General features: G+C 42.4%; 1 protein-coding gene across 6 annotated transcripts in view; it reads left to right on the forward strand.

Moving 5' to 3' along the window:
* LOC122557344 (serine/threonine-protein kinase PAK 3) overlaps positions 1-25304 on the forward strand; it is a 244078-nt gene that overhangs the window by 136304 nt on the left and 82470 nt on the right. For all 6 annotated transcript variants that reach the window (XM_087991933.1, XM_043704954.2, XM_043704956.2 and 3 more), the window contains 2 exons: positions 12812-13008; positions 20092-20192. In XM_087991933.1, the coding sequence (XP_087848059.1) occupies positions 12834-13008; positions 20092-20192 (276 nt within the window). In that variant the 5' untranslated portion in view covers positions 12812-12833. The remainder of the gene's footprint in view (positions 1-12811; positions 13009-20091; positions 20193-25304) is intronic.

Consider the following 25304-nt stretch of genomic DNA (forward strand, 5'->3'; position numbering starts at 1 on the left):
ATAGCTTTAAATTGAGGGGTGATAGATATGGGACAGATGTCAAGAGGTAGTTTCTTTACTCAGAGTAGTAAGGATATGGATTGCTTTGCCTGCAACATTAGTAGATTCGCCAACTTTAAGTACGGTTAAGTCATCATTGGACAAGCATATGGACGTACATGGAATAATGTAGGTTAGATGGGCTTCAGATTGGTATGACAGGTCGGCACAACATGGAGGGCTGAAGGGCCTGTACTGCGCTGTAATGTTCTATGTTCTATGCTGGCAGGTCTGCTGAGTTTCTTCAGCAATATTTGGTTTTTGTTTCAACTAGTCTCCCTTGCCCCAGCCCCTCTCCCATAACATTGTAATGTTTTTGTTTTTAGCCAATTTGGTGAATTCTCTCTTTTTAAATTCTTATTTGTTTCAGCATTCTCTTCTCACACTCAGGTTGTACATTCCAGACCCAGTTGCTTTTTTTTTAATTTAAGAAAAGGGGTTTTCATCCTGCCACTGTTGGTTCATTGTGAATCACCTTAAATCCAAGTACTCTTTATTATGAGTTCAAGATAACACAGTCTTGCTTGTACTATCTTTATTGAACTGGTTGTAATATGAATGACTGTACTATATATGAGGAGGTGATGACCCAGTAGCATTATTGTGAGACTGTTAATCCATAAACTCAGCTAATGTTCAGATTCAAATCTTGCCATGGCAGATGGTGGAATTTGAATTCAGTTTTTAAAAAAAAATGAAATGAAGAATGAAACCATTGTTAATTATCATGAAAAACCCATCAGGCTCATGAGCTTCCTTGAGGGAAGTAAATCAGCCATCCTTGCCTGGCCTGTGACTCCGGACCCACAGCAATGTAGTTGACTCTCAACTGCCCTACAAAATGGCCAGGCAAACCACTCAGTTGTATCAATCACTACAAGCTTTCAAAGATATGAAATTGGACAGACCACCTGGCAGCAACTAAGGTTTGAGACTTTATAAAGCTCTGGTTAGGCCCCATTTGGAGTACTGTGTCCAGTTTTGGGCCCCACACCTCAGGAGGGACATACTGGCACTGAAGCGTGTCCAGCGGAGATTCACACGGATGATTCCTGGAATGTTAGGCCTAACATACGAGGAACAGCTGAGGATCCTTGGATTGCACTCATTGGAGTTTAGAAGGTTAAGGGGAGATCTAATAGAAACTTACAAGATAATACATGGCTTGGAAAGGGTTTCCGTTCGGTGAGGAGATTAAGACCCGTGGGCACAGCCTTAGAATTAGAGGAGGTCAATTCAGAACAGAAATGCGGAGACATTTCTTCAGCCAGAGAGTGGTGGGCCTGTGGAATTCATTGCCGCGGAGTGCAGTGGAGGCCGGGATGCTAAATGTCTTCCCTATATAGTTTCCCTATTCCATAATGGACCAAGGGGTGCAGCTTCCTATACTTAGAGTATGGTGGCAGTAACCTGCATCACTCAGCACAGTGCTGCTCATGCAGCAGAGTGACCTGGCATTTCGGTACAAACACATGACCCCAACCACAACCAATTTCAGAAGGAAAGAAAAAGTGAAAGGTTGGCATTGAAACCCAAACTGTGCTGCAGAGCCAGCTCAAAATGGCAAGCAGCATCAATTGGAGAGCTTAAATTTTATAGGAAAGACATAACAGGTAACTATAAATTAAAACAGATGAAAATGGAGGCAGCAAGCTTAAGGAAAAATATACGGATTTTTTTTTTGTTACCAGTGGTAACATAAAGATAGTCCAATGCACAATCTTTAAAATAATTAGCTTAGATTACTTACAGCGTGGAAACAGGCCCTTCGGCCCAACAAGTCCACACCCACCCGCCAAAGCGCAACCCACCCAGACCCATTCCCCTACATTTACCCCTTCACCTAACACTATAGGCAATTTAGCATGGCCAATTCACCTAACCTGCACATTTTTGGACTGTGGGAGGAAACCGGAGCACCCGGAGGAAACCCATGCAGACATGGGGAGAATGTGCAAACTCCATACAGTCAGTCAGTCGCCTGAGGCGGGAATTGAACCCGGCTTCCTTTTTTTTGTTTGCTGTGAAAAGCAAATCTCTGAACTGTGTCTTTTCTCTTTTTGCTGAGAAAAATCTCCAAGGATGTCCATGCAACATTTACTCTCAGCGTGTATCTGGTTGAATTAGTTAATTAGATTAAATGATTAGTATGCTGCAGAAAAACGAACAAACTGGGCAAGACTGCAACATCTAATACATAGCTAGATTTGTAAAATAGGAAATGAGATGTTTCAAATCATGTCTCTCCTATCAGGAATGGAGGACCACTTTCATAGAGATTATCAATAAATTCGGAACAGCACACATGCCATGCATTTGCAATTCACAGCACTTTGCAATATGGAGCAGATGGTACTCTGAAAATATAATGAATAAGCAGAAACTAATGCCACATTTATGGTACATTACAGGCAGGTGGATCAGCAATCTGGTCTGATCAGGGATGGCACGTTGGTAATACTTAGTAGATCAATGGCAATACTTGGCAGGAGTACAATTCTCCCAGAATTGCTAACAGTACGTTTTGCCAAAATGTTGTGGTTAGGCTCTTCTTATAGTGAAGAGATTCATGAGACATGTTCAATGAAAAGTACAAATTCAGTTGCATTTCTAAACCCAATTCACTTTTTTAATTAAAACTGACCATTGGATTCATCACCAAGTACACAACCATGGGTACAGGTGATAAGGTTCTAAGTAACACTAGGTCCTGATCGGATGAAAATGCAAGCAGGACCGTGTTGGCTTAGTTGCCCATTCACCCAGATTCTGTTGACTGGGTAAAGTTAAAATATTCCTTCTCCACCCACCACTAAGGTATTCAAGATATTCTGCTGTTGTATTGATATTATCATCCGTTTTACAATCTCCCAGACTCGGTCTGTTATCCATCCGCCTTCCTAAAACAAGAGCAGAACATTCAGGTCCTGAAGTTTGCACACAATATGGGCATGCAGAGTCAGGAGGTTTTCTGGATCACTACAGGGACAAGTGCCTGAATTGCTCAATCTTCCTTCTGGAATTCAGGGTTTTTGCTTAACATTTTGCAGCAATTCTGTTTCCTACTTTGCTACAGAGTGCATCTGCTGCCAAATGCTGAACAAAAAAAAAACAATTTTACCAATTGTATCACCAAATTATTGTGTTTCCAATTCAGCCAAAATTTTATCTTCACCACACAAAATTGCACAAGGGATACTATACTGTCTTTAATCATTATATTCCCATTAAGGGACAATTGAGATATACTTGGTCGTTCTCCTACAGGTTGAAAGAATTTTCTGTATTTGCAACACCTCTCATTGTGAGCAATGTTTCAAAAATTGTACATAATTGAGCAAAAACGGTCTATAAAATTAATTAGAACTATCCCTGTTTAAGTTCTGTCAGGGTTGGAGTGTGAGGGGTAATCCCCATGCAAATCAAATGAGGTTAACTGGCTAACCAGTAAGCTGCAGTAAATGAATCTCTTTTGAATTGGCTCTTGAACACTTGGTTTTGTGCAGGGAACATGAACAAATAGCAATATGTTAGGTGTAAAGAGCTGTAATGCAGAAGTAGAAGACACATGTCAATATAATGTTGCTAAAAGGCTTTTTTAAACAAGGCACAAAATTAGTTCACAAGGTTTTTGATCTTTACAAAGGGTGATGGTAAAAGACTGAAAAGCAAATGAAAGTATGAACAAAGTCTATGGGTACATGGCTGTACGGCACTGTTCCCCAACTATACAAATCAATATAATAGAGCATACACACAGTTATTCAAGGGGTATTGTCCCTTTGTGGAACTGGAGGGCTTACTCCACAAAGGATGGCAGTGTACTATTCCTGACACATGTGGGTTCAATATAGTCGAGTATTGTCAGGACTTTGGGGAGGGGGATGGAAAGCAGGAGAATATAGTATTCCTTAAAAGGAAACTGGCTCAGTAGACATCATGTTCCATGGTAGATGACTGGAAATTCCATGCTCCAATGTCTATTGCCTGGGTAACAGTTTCAAATTTGCACCTTAAACCTGATAATTGGATACATATTGAGGAGGCAAGATGTACAGTCAAGGTTCAACATACTGCATCTCCCAGCGTTCCACATGATGTTCTTATCCTTCAATGTTAATCACTTGCTAACAAGGATCAACTTCAGGGTGAGTAAATGATGGTTACACATGACCTCTTAACACTGGGTAAGGCATCACCATTGATCAAATATATGTCATGTTGCCTTCATTGTGAATGGAGTTTGAATTTTGTCCATATTAGCAAAAAGAGCTAGACAAAAAGGAACTCAGTATTGTTGCTAAGAGTCCCGGTGACATAAAGATAGGTGGAGGGGAAGACAGTGTTGAAGTGGGGAAGCTGCAGAAGGACTTGGACAGAGTAGAAGAGTGGGTAAAGAAGACATGGCAGATGGAATACAATGAGGAAAGTGTGAGGTTATGCACTTTGGCAGGCAGATTAGATAATATTTTTTAAATGAGGGAGGTTTCAGAAATCTGAAGCATAAAAAGGGACTTGGAATCCTATTTCAAAATTCTCTTAAGGCGAACATGAGGGTTCAGTTGACAGTGGGAAGGCAAATGCAATGTTAGCATTCATTTCGAGATGACTAGAAATCAAGAGCAGGGATGTACTACTGAGACTGTATAAGGCTCTGGGCCGACCACAGTTGGAATGCCGTGAGCAGTTTTGAGGTCTGTATCCAAGGAATGCACTGGTCTTGGAGGGGTCCAGAGAAGGATCCTGGGAATGAGTGGCTTATCATACATGGGGTAGTGGTTGAGGTCTCTGGGTCTTTACTCGATGGACGTGAGGGAAATCTCATTGAAATACCGAGAGGCCTAAACAGAATGGATGAGAAGAAAATGTTTCTACTAGTAGAAGAGACAAGAACCAGAGGGCAAAGCTTCAGTGAAGGAATTACCCTTTAGAATGAGGATGGTGGAATTTCTTCAGCCAGAGGATGGGATAGGTTCATGATTAGTAGGGGGATCAAGTGTTATGGGTAGAGGGCATGAGAATGGGATTGAGGAATGTATCAACCCCGATTGCATGGTGGAGCAGGGTCGATGGGCTGAATGACTGAATTCTGCTCCTATTTTATGGATCAGTCACCTATTTTAGTTCAGCTGTGAACAATGCAAATGTCTCATTGCACTTTTACCAAACACCAGACGTAAATGCTGTGTATAGTGAGAATGAGGTCACCAACAATCATTAGCCACAACTCCACAAAGCAGGAAACCTTCTTTGCAGGTGACAAAGCTCAGTTCTATTAAACTGCAGCAAACTGATCATGAATTACAATCAACATGAGGTTTTTCTTGATTCATTTGTGAAATGTGGGTATCACTGGCTGGCCAGTATTTGTTGCTGTCCCTAGTTGCCCTTGAGAAGGTAGTGATGTGCTGCCTTCTGGACCTACTGCAGTCCACATGCTGTGGGTTAACTCACAATGCCATTGGGGAGGGAATTCCAGGATTTTGATCCAAAAGGAATGGCGATATATTTTCAAGTCAGCTGTTTTGTCCATGTTTGTACCAAGGCTGAGGTCAGGAACTGAATGGCCCTGATGGAATCGAAATTGAATGCAGGTTTTTGCTGAGCCACTGCTGCTTGATAGCACTGTTGACCTCACCTTCCATACTTTATTGATTATCGAGAGCAGGCTGTTGGGGTGACAATTTGCTGGACTGAATTTATCCTGCTATCCGTATACAGGACATGCCTGGGGAGTTTTCCATATTAGATGCCAACGTTGCAGCTGTACTGGGGGAGGTGAGGACTGCAGATGCTGGAGATCTGAGTCAAAAAGTGTGGCGCTGGAAAAGCACAGCTGGTCAGGCAGCATCTGAAGAGCAGGAGAGTCGATGTTTTGAGGATAAGCTCTTCATCAGGAATGTGTGGCTGAAGGGCTTCAGGGTAGAGGAGATGACCTGGGGGTGCAGTGACAGAGAGACTCACTGAGATCCTTGTAGAGGGAGGAGGAGAAGAACTTCGTCAAGGTGGGCATCCTTGGAACAGGCTTTGCAGTAAGGTTATGATCAACTAGGAGAAAGTGCAGTTGCTGGAGATCAGAGTCAAGAGTGTGGTGCTGGAAAAGCACAGTGATCAGGCAGCATTCGAGGTGCAGGAGAGTAGACATTTTGAACATGCATAAGCTCTTCATTCCTGATGAAGAGCTTATGCTCGAAACGTTGACCCTCCTGCTCCTCGGATTCTGCCTGATCGCTGTGCTTTTCCAGCACCACACTTTGAGTTTGTAAGTTATTGAAAGAGCTTGGCTAGGGAAGGGGCAAGTTCTAGAGCACAAGCCTTCAGCACTATAGCTGGAATGTTGTCAGGACCTGTAGACTTTGCAGTATCAGTGCCTCCACCATTTCTTGATATTATGTACGGTGAATCAAAATGGCTGAAGACTGGCAAATGGGGCACTGGGGGCCACTGAAGGAGGCCAAGGTGGATCATCCACTCAGCACTTCTGGCTGAACATTGTTGTGAATGCTTCAGCTTTTTGCACTAATGTGTTGGGCTCTTCCATCATTAAGGATGGGGATATTTGTAGAGCCTCATCCTCCAGTGAGTTGTATAATTGTTCACCACCATTCTCAATAAGGTGCGATAGGACTGCAGAGTTTATATCTGAGCCACTGATTGTGGGATCACTTAGTTCTATTATTTGCTGTTTAGGACTACTTGCATGCCAAACAATGTTGAGTGGGGGATATGCCTGGCCTTGAGATTGTAGATTGTGTTGGACTGCAATTCTGTTGCTGCCAGATCCGTTTGAGGTCAGTCCCATTTAGCACAGAGTGCCACAAAATATGATCGAGGGTATTCTCAATGTAAACGGTGGGACTATGTCTCCACATGGACTATGCACTGGTCACTCCTATTGATACCATCATGGATAGATGCATCTACAGCTGTCAGATAAACACTTCCTATTTATGTACCCATCCAGATGCCTTTTGAATGTTGTAATTGTACCAGCCTCTACCATTTCCTCTGAAACACCTCTGGGACACCAGCACCAACCAACCCAACCGCCCCGTGGCTGAACACTTTAACTCCCCCTCCCACTCCGCCAAGGACACAGGTCCTTGTCCTCCACCATCGCCAGACCCTGGCCACACGACGCCTGGAGGAAGAGCGCCTCATCTTCCGCCTAGGAACCCTCCAACCACACGGGATGAATGTAGATTTCTCCAGCTTCCTCATTTCCCCTCCCCCCACCGTATCTCAGTCTCAACCCCTGGATTCAGCACCACCCTCTTGACCTGCAATCTTCTTCCCGACCTCTCCGCCCCCACCCCCTCTCTGGCCTATCACACTCACCTCCTTCCACCTATCATATTCCCAGTGCCCCTCCCCCAAACTCCCCCCCCCCACCTTTTATCTCAGCCCGCTTGGCACAGCAGCCTCATTCCTGAAGAAGGACTTATGCCAAAACGTCGATTCTCCTGCTCCTCGGATTCTGCCTGGCCTGCTGTGCTTTTCCAGCACCACACTTTTCAACTCTGTTCTCCAGCGTCTGCAGTCCTCACTTTCTACCATTTCCTCTGGCAGTTTGCCCTGTACACGCACCTTCAGATCCTTTTCAAATCTTTCCCCCCTCACCTTAAACCTATGCCCACTAGTTTTGGACTCATCTATCCCTAGGGAAAAGACCTGATTATTTACCCTATCCATGCCCCACATGATTTTACAAACCTCTATAAAAGTCACCCCTCAACCTCCAACACTTCAGGGAAAAAAAGGTTCAGCCTATTCAGTCTAACCCTATAACCCAAATTTTCCAGTCTTGGCAATATCCTTGCAAACCTTTTCTGCACAGTCTAAAATTTAGCAACATCCTTCTGTGACCAGAATGGGATGCAGAATTCTAAAAATGGACTCAACAATGTCTTATACAGCTGCAACATGTCCCAACTCTTGTACCTAATGTTCTGACCAGTGAAGGCAAGCATGCCAAATTCCTTCTTTACCACCCTGAGCTGCCAGAGGAAGTGGTGGAGGCTGGTACAATTACAACATTTAAAAGGCTTCTGAATGGATATATGCCTCGGAAGGATATGGCCCAAATACTGGCAAATAGGATGAGATCACATTGTGATGCCTGGTTGGCGCAGATAAATTGGACTGAAGGGTCTGTTTCCTTGCTGTCTGACTCTAACTATGTTTTACCTCTTGTTGGTTCCCTCACCACCTGCCGCATACCCAGTCTAACAGCTATGTGCTTTCGGACCTGACCAGCTTGATCGGTAGTGTTGCTGCCAAGTCACACTTAGTGAATATTGAAATCCCCCACGCAGGTACATTTTCACCCTTGCCACCCTCCGTGCTTCCTCCAGGCATTGTTCAACATTGGAAGAGTACTGTTTCATCAGCTGAGGGAGGATGATATAGTAATCCAAAGGTTTCCTTGTCCACATTTACTCTGATGCCATGAGACTTCATAGGCTTTGGGGTCAATGTTGAGGACTCCTAGGGTAACACCCTCCTGACTGCAAGCCACTTTGCCACCACCTCTGCTGGGTCTGCCCTACTGTTGAACAGGACATATCCAGGGACAATGGTGGTGGTGCCTGGGGTGTAGTCACACTCGCAGAATCATACCTTACAGGCAGTGTCAGGCTGATGCTTGACCAGTCTCGAGGACAGTCCTCCCAATTTTGGCACTGGCCCCCAGATGTTAGTGTGAGGAGAACTTTGCAGGGCTGTTTTTCATGTAGCTGTTTCCAGGACCTTAAGACCATAAGACATAGGAGTGGGAGTAAGGCCATTCGGCCCATCGAGTCCACTCTGCCATTTAATCATGGCTGATGGGCATTTCAACTCCACTTACCCGCATTCTCCCCGTAACAAAAAAATAGTTTATTGCATATTAGCCACTAGTTTCAGGTGCCGATGTATGATAAGCAGAGACTTTGAGGGCTGTTGTAGTGGTGTCCCAACTGCTCTAAAGGTGTGCAATAGTCTTTGTCAACCGGTTAATGGGAAAATACCTAGAGACTTTGAGGAGGACCAGATGTGAAGTTTCACTCCTTTAAGTTCTTTAGCAGTTCAGCCCACATATTCATATGACACCATCGGAGTGACTGTGTGTATGGCATATCTCCGTGTTAACCCTTTTCAAACCCATGTAAAGCAATGCGCTGCAAAACCAACCACCATGGGAATTGGATTTGATAGTAGCTCTGCTTAGATTGCTGACAAATTTGAAATTCTTTACCTGCTGCCTAACTTCAGCTCACTTTATCGTAGATATTAGCAATGTAACCATCATGTTATCATAGCAAAATAATAAAAATGAATCTCTGACCCCCACCTGCTAATCAAAACCGCTGCATAGATTACATGAGCCTCAAATCAAACACCTCTATTAATAAATATTATCTACAAGACATTTTTCTCCTAAGTGATGCAAACTCTGTCCCAGGATAGGAATTGTGTGCCAGGCGAAGGCAGTTAATGCTTGATGTAGGCATTTGATGGAGTTGATGATGTGGCGTGCTGTTCTATTACTGCTTCATAAATTACTGAGAATTAGAATACACCATGTAATTCTAGAATTCCTCAACTGGTGAATTTCTATTGTTCTGGCCTCTGGTGGGTGTCTGGAAATTCTTCCTATTTTATTGATAGGAATTGAGAGGAAAGCTTATGATGATTCACCCTGGAATCACTTGTGCTCGACATTGTGAGGGGGAAGAAAAAAAAGGATGTTCAACCTGCAGCTTCTTCAGCTGGTCCAGTCTATAAACCATTACCTGAAGGACAAGGAGAGGAAATTTAAATGGGAAAATATTACTGACAATCATTTCAGTTGTCAGTCTGCAAATTAATCTTTAGCTGTTTCCATACATTCTTCAACTTCAGACTGATCTTTTGAAGATTACTTTTTTTTCACTCTTTTTGCATGGAACAAATTCCTACCAGATGTATACGGGCAATAGAAAAATTCACTTCGATGCTGAATATTCTTTAGCCCAGCGTCAGAGACAGGGTAAAATTTATTCTCCAGATTTCAATGGTCACATTTTAATCTTAAAAACCCCTGCTTTGTTTCCAACTGTAGATAAATGCATTTGGATTGCAAAAATATCTGTGCTTTAATTTTCATTATTCTAATACTAGCAAACAGTACTGCAGCAGATTGTGCACTTGATTGGAACTGACTTTTAAAAAAAATTTTGGCAAGAATTTGTTAACGCATAACTGCCCAAATGCATGAGTCAATTTCTAAGTGATCACTATATTTGGTATAATATTAGCAAGCCTTTTTATTTGGAGAGGAGGGAAATATTTGCATCACTGTTTCTGATTCTACAGGAATGTGATGCAGTCTTGGTATTTGATTAATCTTTTGGTCTTGGTTAAGGTGAAACGTGAAAGCAAAGCACACTATTTCCATAATTAGGAAAGACGCATGTCCTATGGAATTGCTACATTCACTCACTGCTGATCTTATGAGAATGATATTAACCCATCATCTTAGGAAGAGAGCAATTGACCATCATCTTGGCTAGTGATGAGAAGCTGCAGTGACTGAGCACATGCGCTAGTATTGTCACTATCTCTTTGAAACGGGTAAAATGAATAAGTGGCAAATGGTTTTAAACCTTTTGGATTTAGAACTCTTCTAATTATTTTTGGTAGCAGTTTCTGCTGAGTGGAGCATTTGATTCATAAGTCCTGCTGTGTGCCAGTGACGTAGTTATGCAGCATGCTTTACATTTCTGACCATGCACCACATCGTTTTCACAGACATTGAAAAATGAAACTTGCAAGAAAAATGTAAAGAATGCATTGAGTTGTATGTCTATAGTTGGAAACAGTGAGCCAGTTACAGCTGCTGTGGCTGAATTTGAGATTTACTAACCTGCAATTGATCAAATTGTTGTCAGCCCCAATTTTTACAAAAGCAAGATGTGCAATTGAACAGTTACAGCAGTGGGTGGAGCTTCATCTTAGTTCAGGATAACCTTTACATTTCTATTATTTTCCACAACATTGTTGATGCAGCATCTACGTTTTACAAACTAAAACTGACTGGAACTCCAATGTGGGGGGGTTAATAACCTGAGGTAAAACTTTCAAAAAATGAAACTTCTGTGATAATTTTCCTAATGCATTGAGCAAGAACAAAAATGTTAGTTCCAATGTTTGGGTGGGTGACATTATATAAGGCAGATTGATGATATTTTTTCAGAAGAAATTCCAATGAATAAGCATTTTGATAAGGACAACAATTTGCATTGAAAGCTATGTTGGTACAGCCTTATACACAGGAGGGGTTCTATCTAAAGGAAGTGATGAGAACATTAATTTTTCTTGATTAAGACATTTCAATTCTAACAACACTTGCAATTAATTCAGTGTTCTGAAAGCAGATACACTGGCGAATGATTGCAGATGAAATATTCCATAGTCCTGTTGAACACTTTTGAAAGATTTCCAAAACATGCATACTTAATTCCTGTCTAATATGTATTTGTATATTAAGTATGAATCATTATGTATATATCTTTATTTGAAGATTAATAACATTTGGCTAACAGTATTTTCCCTGGAATTATTCTTAAAATTTACCTTGATTATTCACATTGCCTTGGAATTTATTTAGATAAAGCCTATGACAATACATTATTTCTAATAGCTTAATCCAAAGGAAAATGAGTGAATCCCAAAGCTATAACATTTCCTTGAATATAAGTTAATAGCTTACAATCTAATTCTGATCTGTACATGATGGAAGTATATAATTGATGGAAAAACAGTATTCCCTTGCTTTTTCCATTGTAAAGACTATCTTGAAATGTTGTGCTATTTCTTTAGTCTCTTCAGTCCCAAGTAAATTATGTGAGAATCCAGTGGTCCTCACCTTGTGCAGCTGAAAAGGCTGTGAAATGACTCCACAGAGGCTGGTATCCTATCACTAAGTAACCCTTTATTTCCAGGTGGAGAATCCTTGACATTGATCCAGCTTCCTCAGAGCCAACTCTCTGTGAACAGAACCTCTAACATTCCTGTTTATATCAGTCAGCCAAGGCTCCCTGATTGGTACTGTTAATCTGATCCAGTCAGGGAATTAGTATTCTGAGGTCCATCTCATCACAATCACTACAGGCACAAAAAAGTGCAGAAACGGTTGTTACAATCTAGTCAATGTTTTATCTACATGGTGATAAGTAAAACAATCAAATATTTTAAATGGATTAGTATAGTTTACAGTTCTTGATGATTACTTGTGGATTTGTGAGTGATCTGATGTTTAATGACATTAATTACCCTGCTCACAGTACACAAATGGTTTCACTGCAGAATTGTGCAATGCACTGGACCCAGTATTGCTGCATTCACTTTTATTCGACACAAAGAATGATGCATTCTGAAAGAATGGAGTTGGGCACCGGACAGTTTTTAAATTATAAAGTCAATGGAGCTATACCTCAACATGATTTTCTTTATTACTTTTGGCCCTTCCTTTACCTTTCAAACACACATTCTGATCAGTGTGTCTGTCGTTGTAAATCTGAATTGGTATTATGAGAGACGTCTACGGAATGGGAGCGAAGGGGACATAGAATGGTAATGAGTTTGTTGTTGGCTGATCAATGTCACAAAGTGAAAATGTTTATTTTCTATCGTCAAAATTTGTCTCGTTTGATTATGATAGATTCTCCTTGAACATCGAAGTTGCTTCATAGATGAGCGTCAGCATGTTAAGTTATGAAAATATTAATGTAGCTTTCTTCACCGTTTCTAGATACATGTGACGACTGCTGAAGATGTCCGATAGTATTGATGCTGAAGAGAAACCACCAGCTCCTCCCTTGAGAATGAACAGTAATAATCGTGATTCATCTTCCCTTAACCACGGCTCGAAGCCACTTCCATTGGTTCCTGAGGAAAAGAACAAGAAAGCCAGACTGCGTTCGATCTTCCCAGGAGCAGGCGACAAGAGTAAAGTTTCAGCCTCTCTACTGTATTTCCAAATTAGATGCCATGCAAGATGTAAAAATTTCTTTATTTGTGCTGAGGCTAGGATTTGATGCGAGGTCTTTGTCAATTAAGTAGATCACTCCAGTGGTCATAATGGGCCTCCATATTCATGATTTGCGAATAAAGGAAATGCAAGTTTTTGAATATTACCCAATGCAAGCTGATGGAAAGTTGGATATGTGAGTGTGTGAGATTGTTGGATGAGGCCGGCACATAGCTTCATGAAAGTTTCAATCTGTCCTCTGTTGTCATTCACTGTTTTAGCTTGCATACAGGGAGAGCTGTCAAAGCCTGTGAAATCCTACTGTACTGTGAGTACTTAGTCAAGGAGGACCCTGCAGGCAGGTGACTCACCACAACATGGATAGGCTGGGGAAAGAGTGGAGACTGGGACTTTTGCCCCTCAGTGGGAGCAAGTCCCATTCTTGTGAAGCATCTGTCCAATTTGATTGGCTGGCAGTTCCAGCAGTTCTGGTATTAAGACCTCTGTAGTGAATGCTGATAGAGCCACAACCAGTCTAAGGAATAAAAGGACGCAGATCCTGTAGTGACGTGAGTCCCTTTTGGGCAATGGGGGTTTGGTCACCATGGGGAGAGGCCTGACTGATCACTTCAGTTGCACAATGTGCAGTGTATTTATACTGGTCAGCTGGCTTGTAACCAAGCTCCAATATTTATTTAAATAATGCAGGGGGCAAGCTGCTGATTTTTCTATGGCTTCCCACCCACTGTATTGGAGGAGTGAGCTCACAGGTGGGAAGGTGGTGGGCTGGATACCGAAGGGGGGAACATATACAGTTGAGACTATTATGAAGTAGTAAGGTCTTTGAAGAATATGTGTCAGCTGAAACAGGAATTCCTTTCTTAAGGATCTTCCATGTAGGTATTACAGGCTAACTGGTCCCTGGAGGGACTAGTTTTTTGGTTCTCAGAAGCACTTTGAAAAAGTGTGGAGATTTCTCACTTTATCTTCCCCCAAGTTCCATTTTGCCTGTATATAATGCTCTTTTACAACTGTGGACTTTGGGCCTCAACTTGAGACTGAGCTTATAACCTTTGGTAGGGGTGGAAGTGACTTCTGTTCTGCATTTCCAGGCTCAGATTCCTGGAGTTCCCACCTAATTCCTTCAGTGTAAGTTCTTTCAAATAGGAAGGCTGTACTATAATGTTGCCTGTTTGGAGGCAATGTTTTTACTCTGCATTTGTGTTTTTATTTCTAGTTCTAAGTCTAATAGTAAATCTACTTTTTAGATTTTTACAAAAAAAAGGTACTTTTTGAACGTGAAGTCCAGTAGCATATAGAATGCAGCTTACTATTTTTGTATTTAAAGTGTTCACACTCTGGAGTTTGATATGAATTTGTTTCCCATTAGAGAATGTTCTCAGACCCCTATTCTACATTCACTTTGGAGATCACTCTCACCCTTGCAAAAGAAAGTTTTAGCTCGGCACAAGCAAGTACACATTGAATGGTAGGACACTAGGGAAGTGTGCATGTCCATAGATCCTACTAAACTAGCAGGACACGTGTATAAGGTTGTTAAGAAGGCAAATGGAGTGCTTTCCTTTTATTAGTTAAAGCCTTGAACACAAGAGAAAGGAAGTTATGATGTGACTGTGTATAAGGCAGTTAGACCAGGTTGGAATACTGTGTTTAGTTTTGGTCTCCATATTATAGGAAGGATGAGATTATATTAGAGAAGGTGCAGCGAAGATTGAGCAGGGCACTGCCTGTGTAATTGGCTAGGAAGAGCAAAGAGATGGACCTGCTGCCACTTTCCTTTGAGAATAGAAGGCAGAACTGGTGGGGGGAGGTGAAGAGATCTGATTGAGGTATACGGAGTTCTGAGGAGCATAGGTAGGGTTGATAAGGAGAAAACTTTTCCTTATAGTAGAGAGGTCAATAAAAGCGCAGATTTTATAGTAAGGTGCAGGTGATTTCCAGGGGATTTAAGGAAAATATTTTTCACCCAGAGCGTTTAAGGGCACATGAAACAAACTGCCTGGTGGTATAGTAGAGTGGAAAATCTCACAACATTTAATTAGATTAGATTACTTTATAGATTAGATTAGATTATTTTACAGTGTGGAAATAGGCCCTTCGGCCCAACACATCCACACTGACCCGCCGAAGCGCAACCCACCCAGACCCATTCCCCTACATTTACCCCTGCACCTAACACTACAGGCAATTTAGCATGGCCAATTCACCTGACCTGCACATTTTAGGACTGTGGGAGGAAACCGGAGCACCCGGAGGAAACCCACGCAGACACGGGGAGAATGTGCAAACTCCAGACAGTCAGTCGCCTGAGGCGGTAATTGAACCCGGGTCTCTGGCGCTGTGAGGCAGCAGTGCTAACCACTGTGCCACCATGCCGCCCACAATTGTTTAGATGTGTGCTTGCAATGCAAAAGCTTTCATGTCCGCAGGCCAAGTGTTGGAAATTGTAGTTGGGGTAGATGGATGCTTGAAGACAAGCATAGGCTTGATGGGCCAAAGGACCTCGTTCAATGCTGTAAAAACTCTGACTGCGTGATGAGAAATAACAGCAAAATAGATAAGCTATCAATATATTATAATGATAGAGATCCAAAGAGAAAGTTGAACAGTCCAATTAGTGCACTTTAACCCAAGATTGTGAAATTTAAAGATATCTTTCTTTTTTTTTTAAATGAGAGGAACTGGAGTAAAATGAAGCTATGTTTTGAGTATTGGAATATAAAATCTTGCTCCACCCCCATATAAGGTATTGAGCAGTTAATTTGTAATTTCAGGACAATATTGATTCAAAAATGTTGCCACTTACAGTCTTCCACAATATGAAAAGTCAATTGAAAATCATGTTTTGCAAAACAAAATTGCCTTGAGGCAGCAAAGGTTTGGAGATTATTTAGTGCAAGAAACAGAATAAAGCAAAAAAGCTCAAGCTGAGAGTGAATAAAGATCTGTTGACTTGGGTCAGTGGCTAGGAATACTGCAATAACTCCCTTCCTGACTCCTGAAAGCCTATCCACCATCTACAAGACATAAGTCAAGAATGTGATGGAATATCCCCACTTGGCTGGATTAATGTAGCCCCAACATCACTCAAGAAGCTTGACATCGTACAGGAAAAGCAGCCAGCTTGACAGGCACTGCATCCACAAGCATCCACTCCCTCCACCATTGACACTCAGCAGCATCAGTGTGTACTATCTACAAGATACATTGCAGAAATTCACCGAAGATCCTCAGATAGCACCTTCCAAGCCCTTGACCACTTCCATCTAGAAGAACAAGGGCAGCACATACATGGGAACACCACCACCTTCAAATTCCCTTACAAGCTGCTCGCCATCCTGACTTGGAAATATACCAGCAGCTGGTCCAAATCCTGGAATTCCCTCCCTAATGGTATTGTGGGCCAGCCCACAGCAGGTGGATTGCAATGGTTCAAGAAGGCAGCTCACCATCACCATCTCCAGTGTAACTAGGGATGGGCAATAATTGCTGGCTGGCAAATAGCACCTACATCCAACAAAATGAATGCATTTTTTAAAAAAAGTATCGGAGCTGTAGCATTGAGCCTTGCCCTCTTCAAGACATTTGGTGGGGAATGGTGTGAGGGTGTTGGGGGAGCAGGATTTTGAAGACTGTGATACCATGAAGTATGGCTGGGGCAGGAGTAATGTGGGAGTGGGCTGGTCTATGGTCAGGAGCATCCTGTCTTTGGTTGGGACAATGAATGAGCACTCCTGGCATGTTCACCTCATCTGCCAGGGTTTGGGTGGGAGGGGTAGACAGTTGTACGTGAATAGAGATGGCTTGGGTGGGGAGGTGTGAAGATGATGGCATTCATAGGAGGGACTAAAAGCCACTGGAAGAGGAGGGGTGCACTGTCACCTTCCATCATGGCGGAAATTGGAAGCAAGCAGTGGGGACTAAAATGGCTGTGAGCACACCCGGGGTGGGTAGGGCAAGTGTCTCTGCCTTTGAGGGAGGGCCGCTACAAGACTTGTGGCAGTGTGAACCTAATGGCTATAATGGGATGGGCTCCGAAGTTATCTCGGGGGTGGGTGACTGAAACATCAGGCTTTGGCTGGTAGCCACTGGAAAAGGAGTGCTCACCATCCCCTTCCATTATGCTCAAAGGTCTACAATGGGAGAAAAATGGCTGTTCACTCACAGTGAGCGGGGTAAATGACTCTCCCTTTGAGGGAGGAGGCTGCAGCGCTCACCTGCACACAGGACTGTTTAGAAGGGAACAGTCGAGGTCACAGGCTTCTGAAAGGTGTAGCACATAGGCACCCAGGCTCCCCTAGCCATCCTCCAGCACTACCCCTCTCTGTGTAGGTGCCCTCCCCCTCCCCCCCCCCTTGCCCCACTGCCCCCCCCCCCCGCCCAACCCCACGGGCACAGCAGCAGCTGGATGGCTGTTTGGCTGCTGCACATTTGTGTACAAAGGAAACCAAACATCTTCATCCAGGTGAGGCAAAAGTGCCATTAGCACCGAGCTGATGTGTATGGGTTGTTTCCTCTGACTGTAAGTGGTGCATCTCAATCTGTGAGACAATGTGTGCAGCCATGAACTGCTGCGGATTGTGTTAAAGTCATTTCTGTACAAAGTTTCATTTTCAAAACAGCCTTTTTCACTTGAACCAACAAAATGCTCTCAAGGATTTTTTTTCCCCTCTTCCTCTCCCTCCCATTATGTCTCTCTTCTCAGTGAGCCACGAAGCTGCTCGGCTGTGAAGAGCATTGATGGTTTGATGGGGCTAACATGGGGACATTTGTCTAGACAGGCCAGGCTTGCCAAGGATTGTCTTGTAGGAGTCAAGTTGTCCCAGTTTGGTTTGAATTTCCAAGGTTTGGAGAAGTGGCAAGTGGAGGTGGAGATGTGGCCTACCTCTGCAGGGTCTGAATGACAAACGCTGTGGGGACTCTGTGTAGTTTACTTCCAGCCGGGTGTATCCTGCTTCCTTTAGAAGGAGGAGCCAGCCGGAGTGCTCAGCAGATTTCCCCATGCTCTTGTCGCCATACCTTCGACCTTGGGACCCTTTTGGTGGTGTTCTCGAGTTTAGGTGTGTGTGTGAAACTGTTCACCAGACCTTGAGGTAGCTCAATGACTAACACCCGCCTGTCTCAATGGAGATAGACAGACAGTCACTTACCTTGCTGTAGCTTCTGGACATAGAGGACCATAGCATTCCACATGCCTCTCTGCAGCTGCTGATTCACTCTGTTCGTTTTGTATGAGGTCCCTGATTATCGACACCACTGGGTCTCTTCCTGTCTGGGCCTGAGCAGGCGTTGGTCTCTGATAGACCTCTGAGTGCCAGCTGCCTGGGCCTGGGCTGTTACTTCCATGCCAGTTGCCGAGCTGTCACAGTGAGGTGCTCACCAGGTTCTCTGTCCCACTCTTCCTATGATGTTGGTTTCCACATCTGAGCTGGGAAGGTTGCAGGAAGCAGATTTGTAGATACTTCCTCCTCAGTCTCTGTACTCTCATCTTCTGAGATCAAGGAGAGCCATCCTTCCATAGACTGCCATTTCTCTGCATTGTGGGAAAACTTGTGAAGCTTGCAAGATAAAAGCGCAAGATGACATTGTGGCCTGTGGTTACAAATGGTTTCCATTGATTGAGTGAGAGCAGAGCTAACGGGAGAGTGGCAATGATATCCAGATTGGTATATAGTATTTTAGCAGGACTGGAATGGTTCTTATCCCCATAGGACAATCTCTTTGTGAGAGGCCAGGATTCTATCCCTTGGGGAGTAAAAAGCCTAATGTCGGGCACATCCCACCTCTCCTTGCCCTGTAGTTGACTGTCTTCTCCTGTAATGAGAAAAAGGTGGGAAATAAATGATATGGCAGGACTGTTTAGTGCTGGTGCACATGAGGGAATGGGGGTGAGATATAGTGAAGGACTGAAAAGGCACCACCGAGGTCATGTCAGTCTAATGGGTTGAGAGGCTAAGGCAGGAAGAGGGTGAGGGAAGATGTGACAGTCAACAAATAAGGATGTTGAGGCATGATCTTGGTGGATGGTGGGTGCAGTAGCAGAGATGTTGAATGTTCCTCTGCACTTGGGAGATGGCACAGACTCAGGCAGCAATCTCAGACCAGACTGGCAGGGTCTGTAGGCCAAGCCTCCTCTGCCAGTTCTCCAGGAAGAGGAATCCTTCCTTTGCACCACCCTATCGCAGTACTTCCAAATCTCTGTTGCGGAATTAGAGTGCCCTCATAGCCTTCACAACTTATTATACCTCTGATTGAACAGGGAATGTTGATACTCACCAAGGTGCACTGCAGAATTTAAAGGTAGCATGGGGAATATCTGCTGACTGAGTCGTTCCAGGAACAGCGTATGGTAAGATGCACCAGAATTGGATGTGAGATGCCATAGACAATTGACAAAGTGAGTTTGGTAAGTTGGGGCAAGGAAACTTACTAAGCCCTGTGACAGAAAGCCCTCCAATAAACTCCATGCAAATTGGACATAGCCAAAAGGAAAGCCATAAAATTGAGATCAAGAACACAGTTTAATGACCCATTTTGTAAAACTGGTGAATCGTTCAATGCATACATTATTTACAAAATTCCTGGTCAAAAGTCACACGATACCAGGTTATAGTCCAACAGGTTTATTTGAAATCAGAAGCTTTCGGAGCGCTGTTCCTTCATCAGGTAGGTCCCCTGGTCTTGTGTGGTTTCTGACCTTGTCCACCCCAGTCCAACACCGGCATCTCCACATCATGGCTATAATATTCCTGATGAACATTGCTATGGATTCCTGTGTACCAGGAATTTGGTAACCTTGTTTCAAAGAAAAAAAATTGCCTTTATTATTATATATGCGGACATTGTCTTGGATAGTCAATCAATGAAGCTGAAGAAACAGTAACTTTCAGATGTGCAGTTCAGTTGATTTGGCAAATGAGCAATAGGGTGTCATTATCTTCATCTGTGTTCATTCAGCTAAAGCTCAACCCTGGCAGTAGGATATTCACAGACAGATGTTTCCTTATATCACTTGATTTATGCTCTCTTTCTGTCTATAGCGAACAAGAAGAAGGAAAAAGAACGCCCAGAGATCTCTCTTCCTTCAGACTTTGAGCACACGATTCATGTGGGATTCGATGCAGTTACAGGAGAATTTACAGTGAGTTAACTCTTATGGAAAGTTAATGATTTATATTGGAGGTTGATGGACTCTCAAGCTGATGAATAATGATTTCAAACACTGAAAATAATTTAGCTTTATTTTTCAGCTTATAATTCTCAGCACATTGACACCATTAATTGTTCAATGGCAGCTAGGTCTGTTGCCCTCATGTCCCCTTCCCTGAATTGACTTTGTAACTTGCCGTCATTTGTTCATGTAGAAATACACATATTGTCTTTGTTATAAAGCACTCCATATATATACTGTCATCATCCCTAGAATGAAGGGTTATGGACCCAGGATAAGCAGTTGGCAATCTCTCTCTGAGACGTGGAGAGTGTCTTCTCTTAGGATTATGAATCTCTGGAATGCAGTGGTTGTTCAATTGTTGAGTGTATTTAAGATTGAAGCCACAGTGTTTTGGACACCAAGAGTATCAAAGGCTATTGGGAACAGGATAGGAATAGGTTGAGATGGGTCAATCGTGATCCTCTCGTCTGGTGGTGAAGGTTTAATAGCCCATGTGACCTCTGGTTACTCCTGAATTGTATGTTCTGTAGTACATTTGAGGTTCAAGCCAGGCTGGTTAGTTTTTACTGGGATAATAGTGGGGATTGTAAAGTTACCTGGATGGCAATTTTCAAAGATCTGTGTACATGGACACCAAGATCCCTCTGCTCATCCACACTACCAAGTATCCGACCATTAGCCCAGTACCCCATCTTTTTGTTACTTAATAGAGACATATAAGATAATCAGAGGGTTAGATAGGGTGGCTAGGGAGAACCTTTTTCCAAGAATGGTGACGGCGAGCACGAGGGGGCATAGCTTTAAATTGAGGGGTGATAGATATGGGACAGATGTCAGAGGTAGTTTCTTTACTCAGAGTACTATGGGTATGGAATGTTTTGCCTGCAGTAGACTCGCCAACTTTAAGTACATTTAAGTTGTCATTGGACAAGCATATGGACGTACATGGAATAGTGTAGGTTAGGTGGGCTTCAGATTGGTATGACAGGTCGGCGCAACATTGAGGGCCGAGGAGCCTGTACTGCGCTATGATGTTCTATGTGTGTAACAGCTCAGTCAGTGTTCCTGGCCAAACATGGATGCAATCAATTGCTCTAGATCCTTGTTTGGGATTTTTGACCACTGCCACATCTGTTGGAAAGGACACATGTGAATATTATTTGTGGAATAACATACGTTGCTTTGTTTAGTGGCCTAGTTTGCCACTAATCATAATGACCACATCTGATGTTATTACTGTCTGATCAAATCAGATCTGAAATTAAGTCTGGATTAATGGATTTTGTTTTTGTTATTTTGACAAAGTGGTTGTTCACTGAAACACATGCAGTTCTACAGATTTGATTTTGACAATGAAACTGGGGTTTATTTTGCAAAAGAAATTAGAATAAAAGCCTAAACCAAACTGTATTTACATATAACCCACTTAAAGATTGTGAAATGGTGAAAATAGAATCTCTTTAATCCCAACAGCACAAAGTATGCAAAAATCAAAGAAAATTCCCTTCTCTAGCCCAGATAGGGTTTGAATTAGCTATAGCTTCAATTCCCAGTCATGGGAATCTGAGACTCTTCATCCTATAAATGAGCATAAACTTTCTCATCTTAGGTTAACTTGATCAGAGGTTTAACCAAATGCTTCTAATCTGTAACTTTTAAACTAAACTCCTTACACCTGAGATAACAACCTATTTTACAGTTCTAAACTCTCCTCTCCCCTTCTTAGAAACAATTACTTTACATCCAGCTTCAGCTAAGAAGCCTGCAGAATTGCCCAAACCAAAACTTCAAAGATCTTATTTTTCCAAGCTCTGGTGTTTTCCTGAGGCCTCAAAAAAATCCAGGATGTTCTATATGAATGCTTAATGCACTGCACTGTTATTCTTCGCTCATAAAGTTTCTCAATATAAACAAGTTCCCATTAGCTACCAAAACTATTTCTCAGAGTTCTCTTTAAAGACATCACCATGGCTACAGAAATACTTACAAATTAATCATTAAACACTTTCAAACACACAGGAAACTGGTGCCATTTGTTCAAAATTCAAAAATCCAAACTCAAAAATAATTGATATTAAAATAAATATAAATCACGCACCTTACATCAGACAATCACTGTCTTAGACTCCCATATTGAAGAATGAGCAAGTGGATGGGTTAACAGAGTACTAACAGCAGCCTTGGGACTGCAATCCAAAAAGAATTGACATCTTTTCGAGAAGAAAATTGGACTGGGTCATTTAAACTGATGTGTAAGTTCAGGACTTAATTTTGTACCGATGGAAACAAAATGTTGGCTAGAACCTAAATGTTGAGAATATTCTATGTTAAGGAGAAAGTGAGGACTGCAGATGCTGGAGATCAGAGCTGAAAATGTGTTGCTGGAAAAGTGCAGCAGGTCAGGCAGCATCCAAGGAGCAGGAGAATCGACGTTTCGGGCATTCCTGAAGAAGGGCTCATGCCTGAAACGTCGATTCTCCTGCTCCTTGGATGCTGCCTGATCTGCTGCGCTTTTCCAGCAACACATTTTCAGCAATATTCTATGTTAAACTAATTAAGAATATTACCTAAATGTTGAGAATAATCTATGTTAAACTAATTAAGAATATTAATTGAAAGCCTTTTTGCATTAATTATGACTTCCTCATTTGTGTAATTTCCTTTTTAAAAATTCATAAGGCATGTTTATATAATTAATGACTTGAACCAATTATTCACTACTGATAGACATAAGCATCAGAATAGAAACATTCTGCTATTGTTTGTGCTCGCCATCTTTTTCTCATCTCCATCTTATTCCCGGTGCTCACTATGTAGATTAATACTCATTCTTTGTGATTTGATTTGTCTCTGTCTCTTTCTTGCCCTTAGTCTCTTATCCAGTGTGCACAGTACAAATGGATTCACATTTTGTATTGCTTTTTTGTTGGAATTGCTCTCAAATAATAATTCTTTAAGTCTACATGGATTTTTATGTAGCTTTAAAACAGCACTGGCAAACTAAAACTTGTAATTGTATTTTTAAAAGAAATCTTTTTATCTACTGACATTTTGGAAATACATAATAGTAAGGACATGCTATTTCTACAATACACCCTCTCAACATCATTATACTTCTTTGCATGAAAGCCTCATAATAAACCTATTGTGCAATGAATGAAGCATTGGAAGTGTGTTGTAAATGGTGAGAGTCTCATTGATTTACTTGCACTAACTGAAATACCTGAGTGAAAGAACATATTCATAAAAGTCCTATATCAACACTGATTTGTGTGGTGCTGATGGGCAGAATAAGTGAACACGCAACCTGCATTCCCTTTTTCCCCTTTAAAACGTGGGATTTTACTTTTCAAAATAATTTAAATGTAAGTTTTTTGGAAGCTGAGTCAGCATGCAGAGAGTATTTTTAAGGTAGTACATATGATCCTTTTACAGAAATAAAACACCCCAACGCCCAGAGTTTTGCTGAGTTGGAGTGACTTGGGAGCCATCTAAAAATAATCAACAGGCCCTGAATCAAAGCTTTTTTCAGGTGGGCCTTTAAAGGGTGCAACTGGTTCAGCTGTGGCTAGACTCCAATGGATCCCTGAGCTCTCTGTAATGCCTCATTGTGCATTCTTTGTTAGGGAAGTCCCATTAAGTGGCATGGGGCACGTACGAAGGGTGAGAGCTAAGGGGCCTTAATTTCTGTGTTGTAACTGCGATGAAATTGCACAGCCCACCTCGATATCTGGCATGCCTTTGCGACTAGCTCTGACCTCTTGGCTGGGTCAGCTGGCCTGACTGCAGCACTCGGCAATGATATTACCTTTTTTGTGGGCAGTATTTCTGAAGGGAGTGAGCAACGCCAGGAATTTTCTCAACCCTTGCATCATGAACCAAAATCTAGATGCTAATCTTTCCTATGAATAACTTAAGGACATCTCTGTAGAAAGGGTGCCCTTCACTCAAGGGATGATGCACAGCTGTAAACTCACCTGATGACCAATGGCCCCTTAAAGTAGCATCAGCAATGGGTGTGGATTTTGATGTTGTGTAAGGGTTTTGCTGATCAATTTTGCAAAAGATTTTCTTTTTTTAAGCTGAACCCAAATCCATTTACAGTTAACAACATTGAAAACAACATATGCTGGAGATCACAACGGGTCAGACAGCACCCATGAAGAGAGAGCAAGCTAACGTTTTTGAGTCTAGATGACTCTTCATCAGTGCTGAAGTGGAGGGAACAGCATTTATGCTACAGTTTTGAGGCTGAAGGGGTGTGTGGGAGTAGTGGGTGTAGCGTGCTGGTGGAGTAAAGATGCTGGTAGTTCAGATTAAGTGATCGGAATGTGAGAATGGCCAAACGATGGTATGTCTCCTGCCAGACTTGAAAGGACAGTAACTGGGATGGGGGGGAGGGGAGGACATGATAAGCTAAAAAAAAAAAGTTTCACAATTTAAAGATGAAGATGAGATGTTGTTCCTGTAGTTTCCACTGTGATTCACTAGAGCACTATAGTATGCCAATGATTGACGTGGGGCTGCAAACAGGGCGCTGTGTTAAAATGACCAGCTATGGGAAGGTCTGGGTCTTGCTTATGGAAGTGTTCTGCAAAGTGGTCACTCAGTCTGCGTTTGGTGTCTCCAGTGGGTGCAGCGAATACAATGCATAAGATTGGACTAGGTAGAGGTGCTGCTTCACCTGGAAAGACTGTTTAGGCCCTTGGATGGTGAGCAAGGAGGAGGTGAAAGGGCAGGTGTTGCACCTTCTGAGGTTACATGGAAAGGTGCCATGGGCTGGGCGGGGTGGGGGGGTGGGAATGGTGTTGGTGGATGTTCTGCCATTTTCACATTCCAATCACTTGATCTGAACTGTCAACATCTTTTCTCCACAAGCACTATCCCCACCTCCCCAGCCACATCAGTGTTACCTTGAAGTTCTATTTCTGCGATTGTGCAAATCATTAAGTGTGTCTTTCATTATGAGTGTATGACCCCAGCTTTTAAGATTTTGATCAACCATTTCTTTTAAAGTTTTTTTTAAATTATTTGGAGTGTGGAAAAGTATGAGTGTGTTAAAGTGGAAGTGTTGTAATT

The sequence above is a fragment of the Chiloscyllium plagiosum genome, unplaced genomic scaffold, assembly GCF_037043375.1.
Source record: "Chiloscyllium plagiosum isolate Xiang-an unplaced genomic scaffold, Cpla_swu_hap1 HiC_scaffold_11, whole genome shotgun sequence".
Classification (NCBI taxonomy): domain Eukaryota; kingdom Metazoa; phylum Chordata; class Chondrichthyes; order Orectolobiformes; family Hemiscylliidae; genus Chiloscyllium; species Chiloscyllium plagiosum.